The sequence below is a fragment of the Mastigoproctus giganteus genome, chromosome 4 (assembly GCF_048544385.1).
Source record: "Mastigoproctus giganteus isolate SK-2022 chromosome 4, ASM4854438v1, whole genome shotgun sequence".
Taxonomy (NCBI): Eukaryota; Metazoa; Arthropoda; class Arachnida; order Uropygi; family Thelyphonidae; genus Mastigoproctus; species Mastigoproctus giganteus.
Genome location: NC_143578.1, coordinates 208,313,376 through 208,326,906, shown reverse-complemented (window position 1 = coordinate 208,326,906; position 13,531 = coordinate 208,313,376). Strand labels below are relative to the sequence as shown.

Below are 13,531 nucleotides of genomic sequence, written 5' to 3'. Positions count from 1 at the left end.
CTGGGGGTTTTAGGGACTGATGGCAGTCATCGTGAAACAGGTGGATATATGGGATGTGTTAGGGTAACTAAGAATAAGAATAGGTGCATGTATACCAATGCTAGAAGTATAGTAAATAAATTTGATGAATTTTAAATGTTCGTCAAGATATCAAAGGTGGATATTGTTCGGATATCAGAGACGTGGTGTCACATAGATATTAGGAATGCAGAATTGGAATTTGGAGAGTACAATGTGTACAGAAAGGATAGACAGGATAGGAAGGAGGAGGTGTTATGCTATTAATTAAGAAAAACATAAAATCAAAAGAAGTGCATCCAGTTGATGTAGATGAAGAGTGCATTGTTGAGTCAGTTTGGTATGACATAAGGCACTGCGAAAGCAAAAATAAGAGTAGGAGTGCGTTATAGGCCTAATGACTCGAATGAGTACAATGAACAATTGTACAGAGAAATAGAGCGGGCTAGTAAATCAGAATGTCTTATAATGGGGGATTTTAACTTACCAGATATTGACTGAAACTTGTGGGTTGGTTGCTTGCATATTAGTAAGACTTTTGTGGATTTATTGGATGATTGTTTTCTGCAGCAGCATGTTCAAGAGGCAAACAGGAAGGGTAATACTCTTGATCTGGTTATCAGCAGTGATCATTCGTGTATTAAGAATTTGCAGATAAAGGAACCAGTAGGTGCCAGTCATCACAGTATACTGACGTGGGATTTACTTAAAGATATAATTACCATCAAGGGTAATCATATCTTTAGAGCAGAAGGGATTTTTGCTTCCGTAAAGGTGACTACAGTGGTCTAAGACAGTTTTTAAATTCTGTACAGTGGAATCAACTGATGATGTTACCAACAGCAAATTCTAAGTGGGAAGCATTCAAAGAATTAATCGCGGAAGCTACTAAAAGTTTCATACCTAATTAAGAAATATTGTTCAAGGTTTAGGCCTAAATGGTTGTCAAATGAACTAATGAGACTCGTGGCAGAGAAGAAAAATGCACGGGATGCATATAAATTATCAGGCAACACAGAAGCCTATGGCAGATATAAGCTAGTCTGTAATCAAGTCACAAAGGAGGTTAGGCAGGTGAAGGCAGATTACGAGAAATCTTTGGAAAAGGATGCTGAGAAAAACAGCAAGGATTCTTAATTTATATAAACTCTAAAAGAAAGGGGCAATCTGATTGGTCCACTTGATATTGATGGTTCGAATGTTGATGATCCTGCTCAGATAGCAAACAAACTGAATGAGTATTTTGCATCTACATTCACACATGAGGAATTATTAAGGTTTGAAAATGCCAGAAGGTTAACAAATTGTAGCAGGGTGCTTAATGATTTTGTAATAACTGAGAGCAAAGTGGAGTAGAAATTGTCAAAGTTAAACATAAGAAAGATACCTGGAGTTGATGGGATCTATCCAGTTATATTAAAGGAGGCAGCAAAGGAAGTAAGCAAACCCTTAGCCAAAATTATGAGAGCATCCTTGAACTCGGGGAGGTCCCCACAGACTGGAGATGTGCAAATATATCCCCAATTCACAAAGGAGGATCGAAGGGTATAGGAGTAATTACAGACCAGTTAGTTTAACTTCTGTTCTGGGTAAAATAATGGAGTCATTGGTTAAAGATGCATTGCAGGATCATCTAGGCAAGACTGCAGCAATAATTCAGACACAGCATGGATTTGTTAAGGGTAAGTCTTGTCTGACAAATTTGATTGGGTACTATGATGTGGTCATAAAGGAATTGGATGCAAAAAATAATTTTGATATCATATACTTGGATTTCAGGAAAGCTTTTGACACTGTTGTGCATGGAAGACTACTGTACAAATTAGAGCAGAATGGTATTAAGGGTGAGTTGCTACAATGGATAAAAGGATGGTTGAGTGGGAGAAGATAGAGGGTGGTAATCAATGGGTGCTGCTCTTCATGGACTAATGTTATTAGTGGGTCTCACAGGGTTCGGTGTTGGGTCCACTGCTGTTTTGTATATTTATCAATGATATTGATGAAGGTATATCTGGCTTAGTGTCAAAGTTTGCAGATGATACAAAGGTTGGCAGGGTTGTTAATGATAGTAATGGCAGTGTGCTACTGCAACAGGATCTAGAAAATTTGACAAATGGGCTGAGAAGTGGCAACTGAAGTTTGACGTTTCCAAATGCAAAGTACTGCATATGGGTAGAAGTAACCCCAGAGAAACTACACTTAAGGTGGTAGAAAATGAAAAAGACCTGGGAGTAATTGTGCAATCAGATATGAAGTTTTCTGAGCAATGCAGACAGGTGCTGCCAGGGCAGGTCATGGGGTTTTGTCAATGATATACAGGAATTTTTATAGCAGGGAAAAGGAGGTGATTGTCCCTCTGTTTACGGCATTGGTCTGGTCATGCCTTGAGTACTGCGTACAGGTTTGGAGGCCTCATTTTAGGAAGGATGTAGATTTGCTTGAGTGTGTACAGAGAAGGGCAACAAGATTGGTGAGAGGAATGAAGGGATCCTCTTACTAAGAGAGGCTTAAGTTCTGCAAATTGCACCGGCTGGAGACTAGGCACCTGCGAGGTGATCTGATTGAGGTGTATAAGGCCTTGAATGGGTTGAGCACGCTGAATTCTGATGAGATTCTTCCACTTGTTCAGATTACGAACCTAAGGGGGCATAAATTCAAATTGAGGAAAGACAGATGTAGAATAGGTGTGTGGAAATTTTCATTGAGTCAGAGGGTAGTTAATTGCTGGAACAAGCTTCCATCTGTTATTGTGGAGGTTGATAGGTTGAATAAATTTGAGGGGCTGGATGGACATTTGGAGGTAATTGTTTTGTATTTTTTTTTTTTTTTGGCTGATATTGCATAAGCTCATACACTTGCTTTCTTGCATCACATGCCACCACTACTACTAACACCACTGTCTGCAGTGGTGTTAGTAGTAGTGGTGGCATAAAAACTGTCAAAAACGAATAGAACATCAGTGCCATTGCTTCATGTCAGTTTCTTCAAATGTGAATATGCTCATAAGTATGATAGAGTCGGAAACAAGATTCATCAGACCAGACAACAGATTTCCATGCTGGGTTGTTCAGTGTTTGTGCTGATGTGCCCACACAGCGTGCAGTTTCTTGCAGTGAGCATGGGTACCTTTGGCGGCTGTTGACTGCCATAGCCTATACATGCTAATGTATACATATTGGCTGTGTGATATTGATCTTACTATTCCTACAGTTGTATTGGGTGGTTAGTTGGGCCACTATTCTGCATCACTGCTGTGTTATGAGACGCAAGACACTCACATGGCATCGGCCTCCTGTGGTTATCCCATGTATGACCTTTGGCTGGTTGTTCAACCGCTGTTGAGCCAATCATGGTAGATTGTGACACCACAGAATGGGTGCACTTAACCAAGTTGGTTGTTGTCAAGATACTGTCACCTTCTTGTCTTGAAGAAATTATCATGTCTTGTCCCCACAATCATTCCACATTTGAAGTTAGGAAGAATGCTGACTTCTTCTAAGATACTTAAAAAAACTGATCACCAGTGTCACAGACCAATCCATTCCTACACAAGGATGTGTTGCTGTTGTGAAGCCAAATCAGTATACACACACACACACACACACACTTTTTTCTTTTCTTATTAAGCTGCCTATTTTACCATTCCCAATATTAACAGAATCTTAATTCTCATTTAATTCACGAAAGATCAAAATTCACAATCTTCCTCCTTCTCTCACACATCCAGAAAATTAAAACTTAATTACAGAAATTTTATTTTATTTATTTATATATATAATATATATATATATATTTTTTTTTTTTATTATTTTTTTTTGTTACAGGTAAAAATGAAATCAATGTTTGCCATAGGTTTTGCCTTTACTGCACTTCTAAGCATGTTTAATTCAATGTAAGTAAAAAAAAAAAAAAAAAAAGTTATTTTAAAATTTATTATAATGCAATAAAATCTCATAAAATCGAGCATCCTCAGGGACATAGCACATTCTAGATTTTTTTAAATTCTAGTCTTTTGAAAGCTATGCAACTATCCTAAATATTCAGGGGTAATTTGTTATTTTTATTAGATAACACTGTAGCTCTGGTCCTTATAAGCACCACAGAATGATTGTTGCCAGTATTAAGCCAAAATGTTAACTATATTGCTAGATTGGACCAGTGGGTAATGTACTGGCATAAGAAATAAAGGTTGTGCATTTGAATGCTGCCCTCAATGTGGGTATTGCAGTTGTGCAATATTTTTTTTGATATGAGGTATAAACATGATTTTGGCAACTGAATTTCTTTAAAAACTAAATATATATTATGTACTGTACTATTAAGTACTGGACTGTGGACTAGTATTGAATGTCTCATGCAATGAATAATTTTATATATTAAAAATACATAGTACCCATGACATAGTTAGGAAATATGTAAAATGGAAAGAAATTATTAATGGAACATAATTCATGAATTTGGTGCTTTTTTTAAAAAAAAAATCCAGTCAGGCCTCTTTTCCCTCTGTATGGTCAGCTACCCTTGAAGAATTATTTGAAAGTTCCAGACTTCTGAAAATTCCTGATTTTTGAGGTGTTACTCTATGTTATGTTATTATTTGCTCATTAAGTTATACTCTTTTGTTGAAAAATAATATGATATAGTAATCTTAAAATAGTAATAATAAATGTGCTCTTCCAAATTTTTGAAAAATATAACATAAGTATAATATTTTAAGGGGAAAAAAAGTGTCTAAAATGGAAAATCTGCAGTGAGGACTGAAGGAAATATTGCAAAATGGTTTGTCGTTAAACTTGGAGTGAGGCAAGACTGCACTTTATTGTTACATCTTTTTATAATTTCAGCACATTTAATAAAATAAGTTGCTGATAAAGGTTAGTGTTAAATATGTAAAAATTGGATCATTATATATAGATGATATTGTGTTGTAGTAGTAGTAGTAGCATGTGATGCAAGAAAGCAAGTGTATGAGCTTATGCAGCATCAGCCAAAAAAAAAAAAAAAAAATCACACCATTCCCTCCAAATGCCTGTCCAGTTCCTCAAATTTATTCAACCTATCAACTTCCACAACAACAGATGGAAGTTTGTTCCAGCAATTAACCACCCGCTGGCTAAATGCAAATTTCCGCACATCTATTCTACATCTGTCTTTTCTTAATTTGAATTTATGCTCCCTTAGGTTCGTAATCTGAACAAGTGGAAGGATCCCATCAGAACTCAGCGTGCTCAACCCATTCAAGGCCTTATACACCTCTATCAGATCACTGCGCAGGTGCCTAGTCTCCAGCCACTGCAATTTGCAGAACTTAAGCCTCTCTTGATAAGAGGATCCCTTCATTCTCCTCACCAATCTTGTTGCCCTTCTCTGTACACGCTCAAGTAAATCTACATCCTTCCTAAAATGAGGCCTCCAGACCTGTACGCAGTACTCAAGACGTGGCCTGACCATTGCCTTATACGGAGGGATAATCACCTCCTTTTCCGTGCTAGCAAAATTCCTATATATCATTGACAAAACCCCATGACTTGCCCTGGCAGCCTGTCTGCATTGCTCAGAAAACTTCATATCTGACTGCACAATTACTCCCAGGTCTTTTTCGTTTTCTACCACCTTAAGTGTAGTACCACACAGTTGGTACGTTTCTCTGGGGTTACTTCTACCCATATGCAGTACTTTGCATTTGTCAAGGTTAAACTTCAGTTGCCACTTCTTAGCCCATCTGCCCAAATTATCTAGATCCTGTTACAGTAGCACACTGCCATTGCTATCATTAACAACCCTGCCAACCTTTGTATCATCTACAAACTTCGACATTAAGCCTGATATACCTTCATCAATATCATTGATAAATATACAAAACAACAGTGGACCTAACACTGAACCCTGTGGGACTCCACTAATAACATTAGTCCAAGAAGAGCAGCACCCATTGATTACCACCCTCTGTCTTCTCCCACTTAACCATCCTTTTATCCATTGTAGCAACTTACCCTTAGTACCATTCTGCTCCAATTTGTACAATAGTCTTCCATGCTCAACAGTGTCAAAAGCTTTCCTGAAATCCAAATATATGATATCAAAATTATTTTTTGCATCCAGTTCCTTTGTAACCACATCATAATATCCTATCAAATTTGTCAGACAAGACTTTCCCTTAACAAACCTATGCTGTGTCTGAATTATTGCTGCAGTCTTGTCTAGATGATCCTGCAATGCATCTTTAACCAGTGACTCCATTATTTTACCCGGAACAGAAGTTAAGCTAACTGGTCTGTAATTACTCGTGTCACCCTTCGATCCCCCTTTGTGAATTGGGGATACATTTGCACATCTCCAGTCCGTGGGAACCTCCCCTGAGTCCAAGGACACTCTCATAATTATGGCTAAGGGTTTGCTTAGTTGCTTTGCTGCCTCCTTTAATATAACTGGATAGATCCCATCCACCCCAGGTGCTTTTGTTATGTTTAACTTCAACAATGATGATCCTGCTCAGATAGCAAACAAACTGAATGAGTATTTTGCATCTACATTCACACACATGAGGAATTATTAAGGTTTGAAAATGGCAGAAGGTTATCAAATTGTAGTAGGATACTTAATGATTTTGGAATAACTGAAAGCAAAGTATCTTGAAAGATCAAAAATCTCAAAACAAATGTTATGAAAGTTGCGCGAGTCAAAATTTAGCGTAGACTTGACCAAAAATTGGAACATGTTAGTAATTTTGTGTATCTGAAACAGTCTTTTATGAAGATGAAAATTTATATGTTAAAATAAACAGTGTAATAAGTAAAGTAGGAAGTATAGAAGGCCAATTAAAAAAAAACTCTTTTGGAGGGAAAAAGATTTTATCCAAAAAATAAAATTAGCTGTTAATAACAGTTTTTAAGCATATATTAACATGTGAAACTGAAAACTGGTCAAGAAATAAGAAAATTAATCAGAAAATAGACTTTGTAAGAAAAATAAATGGAACTAAGAGAGTGAAGTAATGGCAACGCCATATTATAAATGAGCAAAAAATTTGAGGTAATAGCTATCCAAGCAAAGGTAAGCGGGCGAAGGGCGATTAGCTAAACAGATAGTTGAAGCAAAAATTAATGGTAATAAGTCTAGAAGCAGACTAAGAGGAAGGTGAATGTTGGTGTCAAGCAAGTGTTACAGCAAAGTGAACTTATTCTGGTTTATGTGCATGATCCGATAGGAGAGCATAGAGGAAAGTAGTGGATGAAGGCTTACATTCCAGAGGGAATGCTTTGTAATATCATGGTGACCTGTACACCCACTAGTATGACAGATTTGAATGATATAGGAGTTATGTTTTTAAAAAATGATTAGAAAGTGTTTTATGTTGATCAGTGTATTAAATCATTTTTCATTCAAATTAAATCAAAAATTAATTTTAGATTGAGTAGTCTAAAAGTAGCAAAATGCTGGATTATTGAAGTAATTCATAAATTTCATTGACCTTTCTTATTCCATATCAGACATAAGCCTAAGTTTATTTCATTTTTGTTTTCAGACAATTAACAAATCTCATAATCAGTGGAAATCTGCATCAGACATTTTTCAAAAAAAAAAAAAGTGCATAAATAACTTTCTTTCACTTTACCTTAAGTTTTCTTACTATTCCTCAAAGCAACAATAAATTAAGAAATACTTTCCTCTTTTTAATCATTAATTTTATATCAAAAAAAATTTATTTTCTTTACCCATTTCTTTGAAAGACCATCACAACACATTTTAACACTTGAAGTTGGCACCATTTTTTTTTCACAAAGTGACCTTGAATATTATTGGAGTAAACCACCTCTCTCAGACAATAAACTAAACATAGACATGAAAAAATTATTGCAGCTGTTGGGAGAATGCAAAAACAGTAAAACCCAGAACCATGGATATAATGATTATTTCCATTTGTACAATGTGCAGGATTTTAATATTAAAAATAAGCAGGACATTACTTATCCAAATCCTAAATGAAATGTATAACACGTGGAGTTAATGTTTCTATTACTTCCTCCTAGCAGTAAAAAATGATATCTGCAAGAAGTGCATACAAAGCATTTCCTATGCTTCAGCAGTAAAGAGGCACCTCTGTAGCCAGGTGGCCAAGAGCAGCAGCGTGTAACACACTTTTCTTGATTAGACCAGGGTTCGAACCCGTGACCACCAAATACGGAGGATGCAGAAAGGTCAGGGAATGACCACCGCATATCCCTGGAGAAATATGGCCTTAGTTGCTAATGCTCCTAAAAATCAAATAACAAACAAACTCAGCAGTAAAGTGTAGATTATGAATCTTGAAAATGCCAGTACATTTAAGAGTTTTGAGATTCAAACAGGATTCCCTCTTCCCCCCCCCCTTTCTTTTTATCCTTTTTTTTAATGGTGACCCCAAACATGAAAAGTATTGCAGTCTATCCTACTCTAGTACTAGATACGGATTGAAAGCAGAGGATATTTGTTGATTGTTAATTTTGTATATTTTAATTTTCATGAAACACATAAGAAGAAAAGTTGTTCTGAAAAGGGGAGAAATGAGGAAGAGCAATGGCTAGTTCAGTGGGTTTGGAGTTGCACTGTGATTGGAGGTTGACTGCTTGTTCCATATGTTCAGATTGGTTTGGAAGAAAACTGGATTTACAGATGTTAAATCAGGAGACCATTGTTCATAAATATATCTGTAGAAAGACATGCAGCAAAAATTAAACATTTAATGTTAGTATTAGTAGTGGCAAATGATGCAAGAGAGGAAGCTTACACAGAATCAGCCAAAAAAAAACTTCCCATTACACCTGTCCACAAGGTGTAATGGGAAGTGACAAGGCACCTGCTTCTGCAACAACAGATGGAAGTTTGTTTTGATAATTCACCACTGACTGAAGGCAAAACTCCACACATCTATCCTGCAACCATCCTTCCTCAATTTGAATTTATACCCCCTCATGTGTGCAGTCTGAGTAAGAGGAATACCATCAGCATTAAGCTTGCTCATTCATTCAAAGCCATCAACATTGCAATCATATCATCTCGCAGGTGCCTTGTCTCCAGATGCTGCAATTTGCAGAACTGAAGCCTTTCTTGATAAGACCACTCTTTTGTTCCTTTCACCAGTCTCAGCCTTCAATGCACCCATTCCAGCAGATCTGCATCCTTCCAAAAATGAAGCTTCCAGACCTATATGTGGTATTCAAGATGCAGTCTAACCGTTGCGATTGTACAATGGGATAATCAGCTCCTGATTATCCCTCTCTTGCAAACTCGAAGCCTTTCTTGATAAGACCACTTTTTCGTTCCCTTCACCAGTTTCACTGGCCTTCTCGCAACCCATTCCGACAGATCTATATCCTTCCAAAAATGAGGCTTTCACACCTGTATGCAGTATTCAAGATGCAGCCTAACCAGTGCCATTGTACAATGGGATAATCACCTCCTTATCCCTGCTTGCAAAGTTTTTTTATATCATTGATAAAACCCCATGAGCTGTTCTGAGAGTTTGTCTGTCTGCATTGTGCAGAGATTTTCATGTCTGACTGCACAGTTATCCCTGTTTTTTTTCATTTTCTACCACATAATACATACGTTAATCTGGGATTACTGATAACCATATGCAGTACCTTGCATTTCTCAAAGTTAAACTCACCTGCCATTACTCAGCTCATCTGCCCATATTTCTAGATATTCTTGTAGTAGCATCATTATTGTCATTAACCACCCGCCAACCTTTGCATCATCTGCAAACTTAGACATTAAGCCTGATATACTTCATCAATATCATTAATAAATAAAGAAAACAACAATGAACCTTATTAATAACGTTAGTCCATGAAGAACAGTGTCCATTAGTAACCACTCTTCTCCCACTTAACCATCCCATTATTGATATTAGTAACTTGCTCTTAATGCCAGAATTGATCTATTTTTTGTACAGCAATCTTTTATGTGCAACAGTATCAACACATTTCCTCAAATCCAAGTGTATGATATTAAAATTATTTTTTATGTACAGTTTCTTTGTTACTGCATCATCTATCCAATGAGATTGGTCAGACAAGATTGCCTTAATAAATCCCTGGAAAGGAAGTTGAACTAACAGGTCTGTAATTACTTATGTCACCTTTTGATCTCCCTTTGTGAATTGGAAATACATTTGCAAATCTCCAGTCCCTAGGGACCTCCCCTGAATCCAAAGATGCTCTCATAATTATGGCTAAGGTTTGCTTAACTCCTTTTAATATAATTGGATAGTCTCATCCACCCGAACCTTTTTGATGTTTAGCTTCAGTAATTTCTCTTTCACGTTCCTCCCAGTTATAACAAAATCATAACTCCCAATTAGAGATTGATAAACTTCTGACACCCCCTTCCATAAAGAACTCTTCATGTGTGATTGTAGATGCAAGGTGCTTATTCAGTGGACCAATGTGATTTAACCCATTGCTTCTACTGTTAATATAAGCAAAGAAGGCTTTTCTGCTTTTTTTTTTTTTTTTTTTTGCATTGTCTGTCAGAGACTTCTTGTAATCTGCATTAGCTTGCCTAACATCCTTTGTGACTTGATTTCAGTCTAGTTATATCTAACATAGGCTTTTGTATCACCTGTTACTTTATATGCATCCCATGCATTTTTCTTCTCTGCCACAAATCTCATTCATTCTTGTGACATCCATTTAGGTCCAAGCTTTGAACAGTATTTCTTCATTGGTATGAAAAGCCTAGCAGCTTTTTTGATTACTTCCCTGAATGCTTCCCATTTAGAATTTGCTGTTGATAACATCAATTGGTCCCACTGCATAGAATTTTAGCATTAGCATTAGCATTATTACTTGCTAAGTAAATCCGGCGGAATTACTTAGCAAGTACAGGTCACTGTTGAAAAAAAGCCGTGAATTAGGGTTGAACTTGAAAGTGTCTGCAATTCTGCCCAGACACGATAGGAGGGAGTATATGATGAGAGCCTTGTCGATCAATTCGGCCCTGGAGGGATTGTGCAAGGCTCAAGGGGTAGAATTTTTTTCAGCCTGGACTGTACTTGTTAACAGGAGAGATTGCTTCTACAGGGATGGGATACACTTAAATAGAAAGGGTGCAAGAATTTTTGCTGATGCTGTCGAGGCAGTGTTAGGTGGGTCGGAAAACTGCTAGTTGGGGGGGATACAAGGACTAATAGATTAACAGTAGCCACTGGCAGAGGTGGAAGTGATTCTTGCACTGCTTCTATTCAAATGAGCAGAAGTCTGAAAAACAAGATGCAGGATATTTCAGAGACTGCTGGTAGTCATTGCGGTACAAGTAAACACATGGGTTGTGTTAGGGTAGCTAAGAATAGAAACAGGTGCATGTATACCTGCGTGTACACCAATGCTAGGAGTTTGGTAAATAAATTTGATGAATTTGAGGTATTGCTCAAAACATCAAAGGCAGATATTGTTGGGATATCAGAGACGTGGTGTCACACAGATATAAGTAATGCGGAACTGGAATTTGGGGAATACAATGTGTATAGAAAGGATAGACAGGACAGGAGGGGAGGAGGGGTTATGCTATTAATTAAGAAACACATAAAGTCCAAGGAAGTGAAGCCAGTCGACATCGATGGACAGGGCAGTGTCGAGTCAGTTTGGTGCGACATAAGCATAGGGAAATCAAAATTGAGAGTAGGAGTGTGCTATAGGCCTAATGACTCTGATGAGTATAATAAGATATTGTACAGGGAAATAGAGTGGGCCAGTAAATCTGAGAGTCTTATAATGGGGGACTTTAATTTCCCAGATATTGACTGGAATTTGTGGGTTGGTCACTCGCACACTAGCAAGGCTTTTGTGGATTTATTGGATGATTGTTTTCTACATCAGCATGTTCGTGAGGCAACAAGAGGGAGCAATACTCTTGATCTGATTATCAGTAGTGATTCTTCATGCATTAAGAACCTGCAGATAAATGAACCACTAGGTGGCAGTGATCACAGTGTGTTGAAGTGGGATTTACTCAAGGAGGTAACTACCATCAGAGGTAAAGGGAAGGGTTTTTGTTTTCGTAAAGGCGACTATGATGGTCTGAGACAGTATTTAAATTCTATACAGTGGGACCAACTGATGATGTTACCAACAGCAAACTCAAAATGGGAAGCATTCAAGGAACTAATCTTGGAGGCTACCAGGCTTTACATACCAACTAAGAAATATTGTTCAAGGTTTAGGCCTAAATGGTTGTCAGATGAGCTAATGAGACATGTGGCAGAGAAGAAAAATGCATGGGATACATACAAATTAATGGGTGACATGGAAGCCTATGATAGATATAAGTTGGTCTGTAACCAAGTCACAAAGGAGATTAGGCAGGCAAAGGCAGACTATGAAAAATCCTTGGCAAAGGATGCAAAGAAAAACAGAAAAGAGTTTTTTACATACTTGAACTCGAAAAGGAAAGGGATGAATCAGATTGGTCCACTGGATATTGATGGTTCAACAGTTGAGGATCCTGCTCAGGTGGCTAACAATCTAAACGAGTATTTTGCATCTACATTCACGCATGAGGAGTTATTCAGGAAGGAGAATGATGTAGGTAAAGTAAACATTGGCAGTGAGCTGGATGATTTTGTAATAACTGAGAGGAAAGTGGAGGAGAGATTGTTGAGGATAAACATAAAAAAGGCACCTGGGGTGGATGGGATCTATCCAGTTATATTAAAGGAGGCAGCAAAGGAAGTATGCAAACCCCTAGCCATAATTATGAGAGCTTCTTTGGACTCAGGGGAGGTGCCCATAGACTGGAGATGTGCAAATGTAACCCCAATTCACAAAGGAGGATCAAAGGCTGACACAAGTAATTATAGACCTGTTAGTTTAACTTCTGTTCCAGGTAAATTAATGGAGGCACTGGTTAAAGAAGCACTGCAGGATCATCTAGACAAGAATTCAGTTATAGCTCAGACGCAGCATGGTTTTGTTAAGGGCAGGTCTTGCCTGACCAATTTGATTGGATACTATGATGTAGTCACAAAAGAACTGGATGCAGGGAATAACTTTGATATTATATATTTGGATCTTAGAAAGGCTTTTGATACTGTTGCACATGGAAGACTGCTGCACAAATTGGAGCAGTGTGGCATTGGAGGCAAATTGCTGCTATGGATAAGGGGATGGTTGAGTGGCAGAAGACAGAGAGTGGTAATCAATGGACACTGCTCAACGTGGACTAATGTTATTAGTGGAGTTCCTCAAGGTTCAGTGTTGGGTCCGTTGTTGTTTTCGGTGTTTATGAATGATATTGATGATGGGATATCAAGTTTAATGTCCAAGTTTGCAGATGATACAAAGGTTGGCAGGGTCGTTAAGGACAATACTGACGCTATGCTGCTGCAACAGGATCTGGAAAGGTTGAACAGATGGGCTGAGAGGTGGCAAATGAGGTTTAACATCGACAAATGTAAAGTGCTGCATATGGGAAACAGTAACCCCAGAGCAACGTATCAACTCTGCGGTACTACACTGACAGTGGTGGAGAA

At 37.7% G+C, this 13,531-nt stretch overlaps 1 protein-coding gene across 1 annotated transcript in view; it reads left to right on the top strand.

The window, feature by feature from the left end:
• Nucleotides 1–13,531, top strand: part of LOC150087354 (calcium load-activated calcium channel) — a 147,766-nt gene that overhangs the window by 106,149 nt on the left and 28,086 nt on the right. Inside the window, exon 5 of the mRNA XM_090372017.1 lies at nucleotides 3,843–3,910. Within this exon, the coding sequence (XP_090228143.1) occupies nucleotides 3,843–3,910 (68 nt within the window). The remainder of the gene's footprint in view (nucleotides 1–3,842; nucleotides 3,911–13,531) is intronic.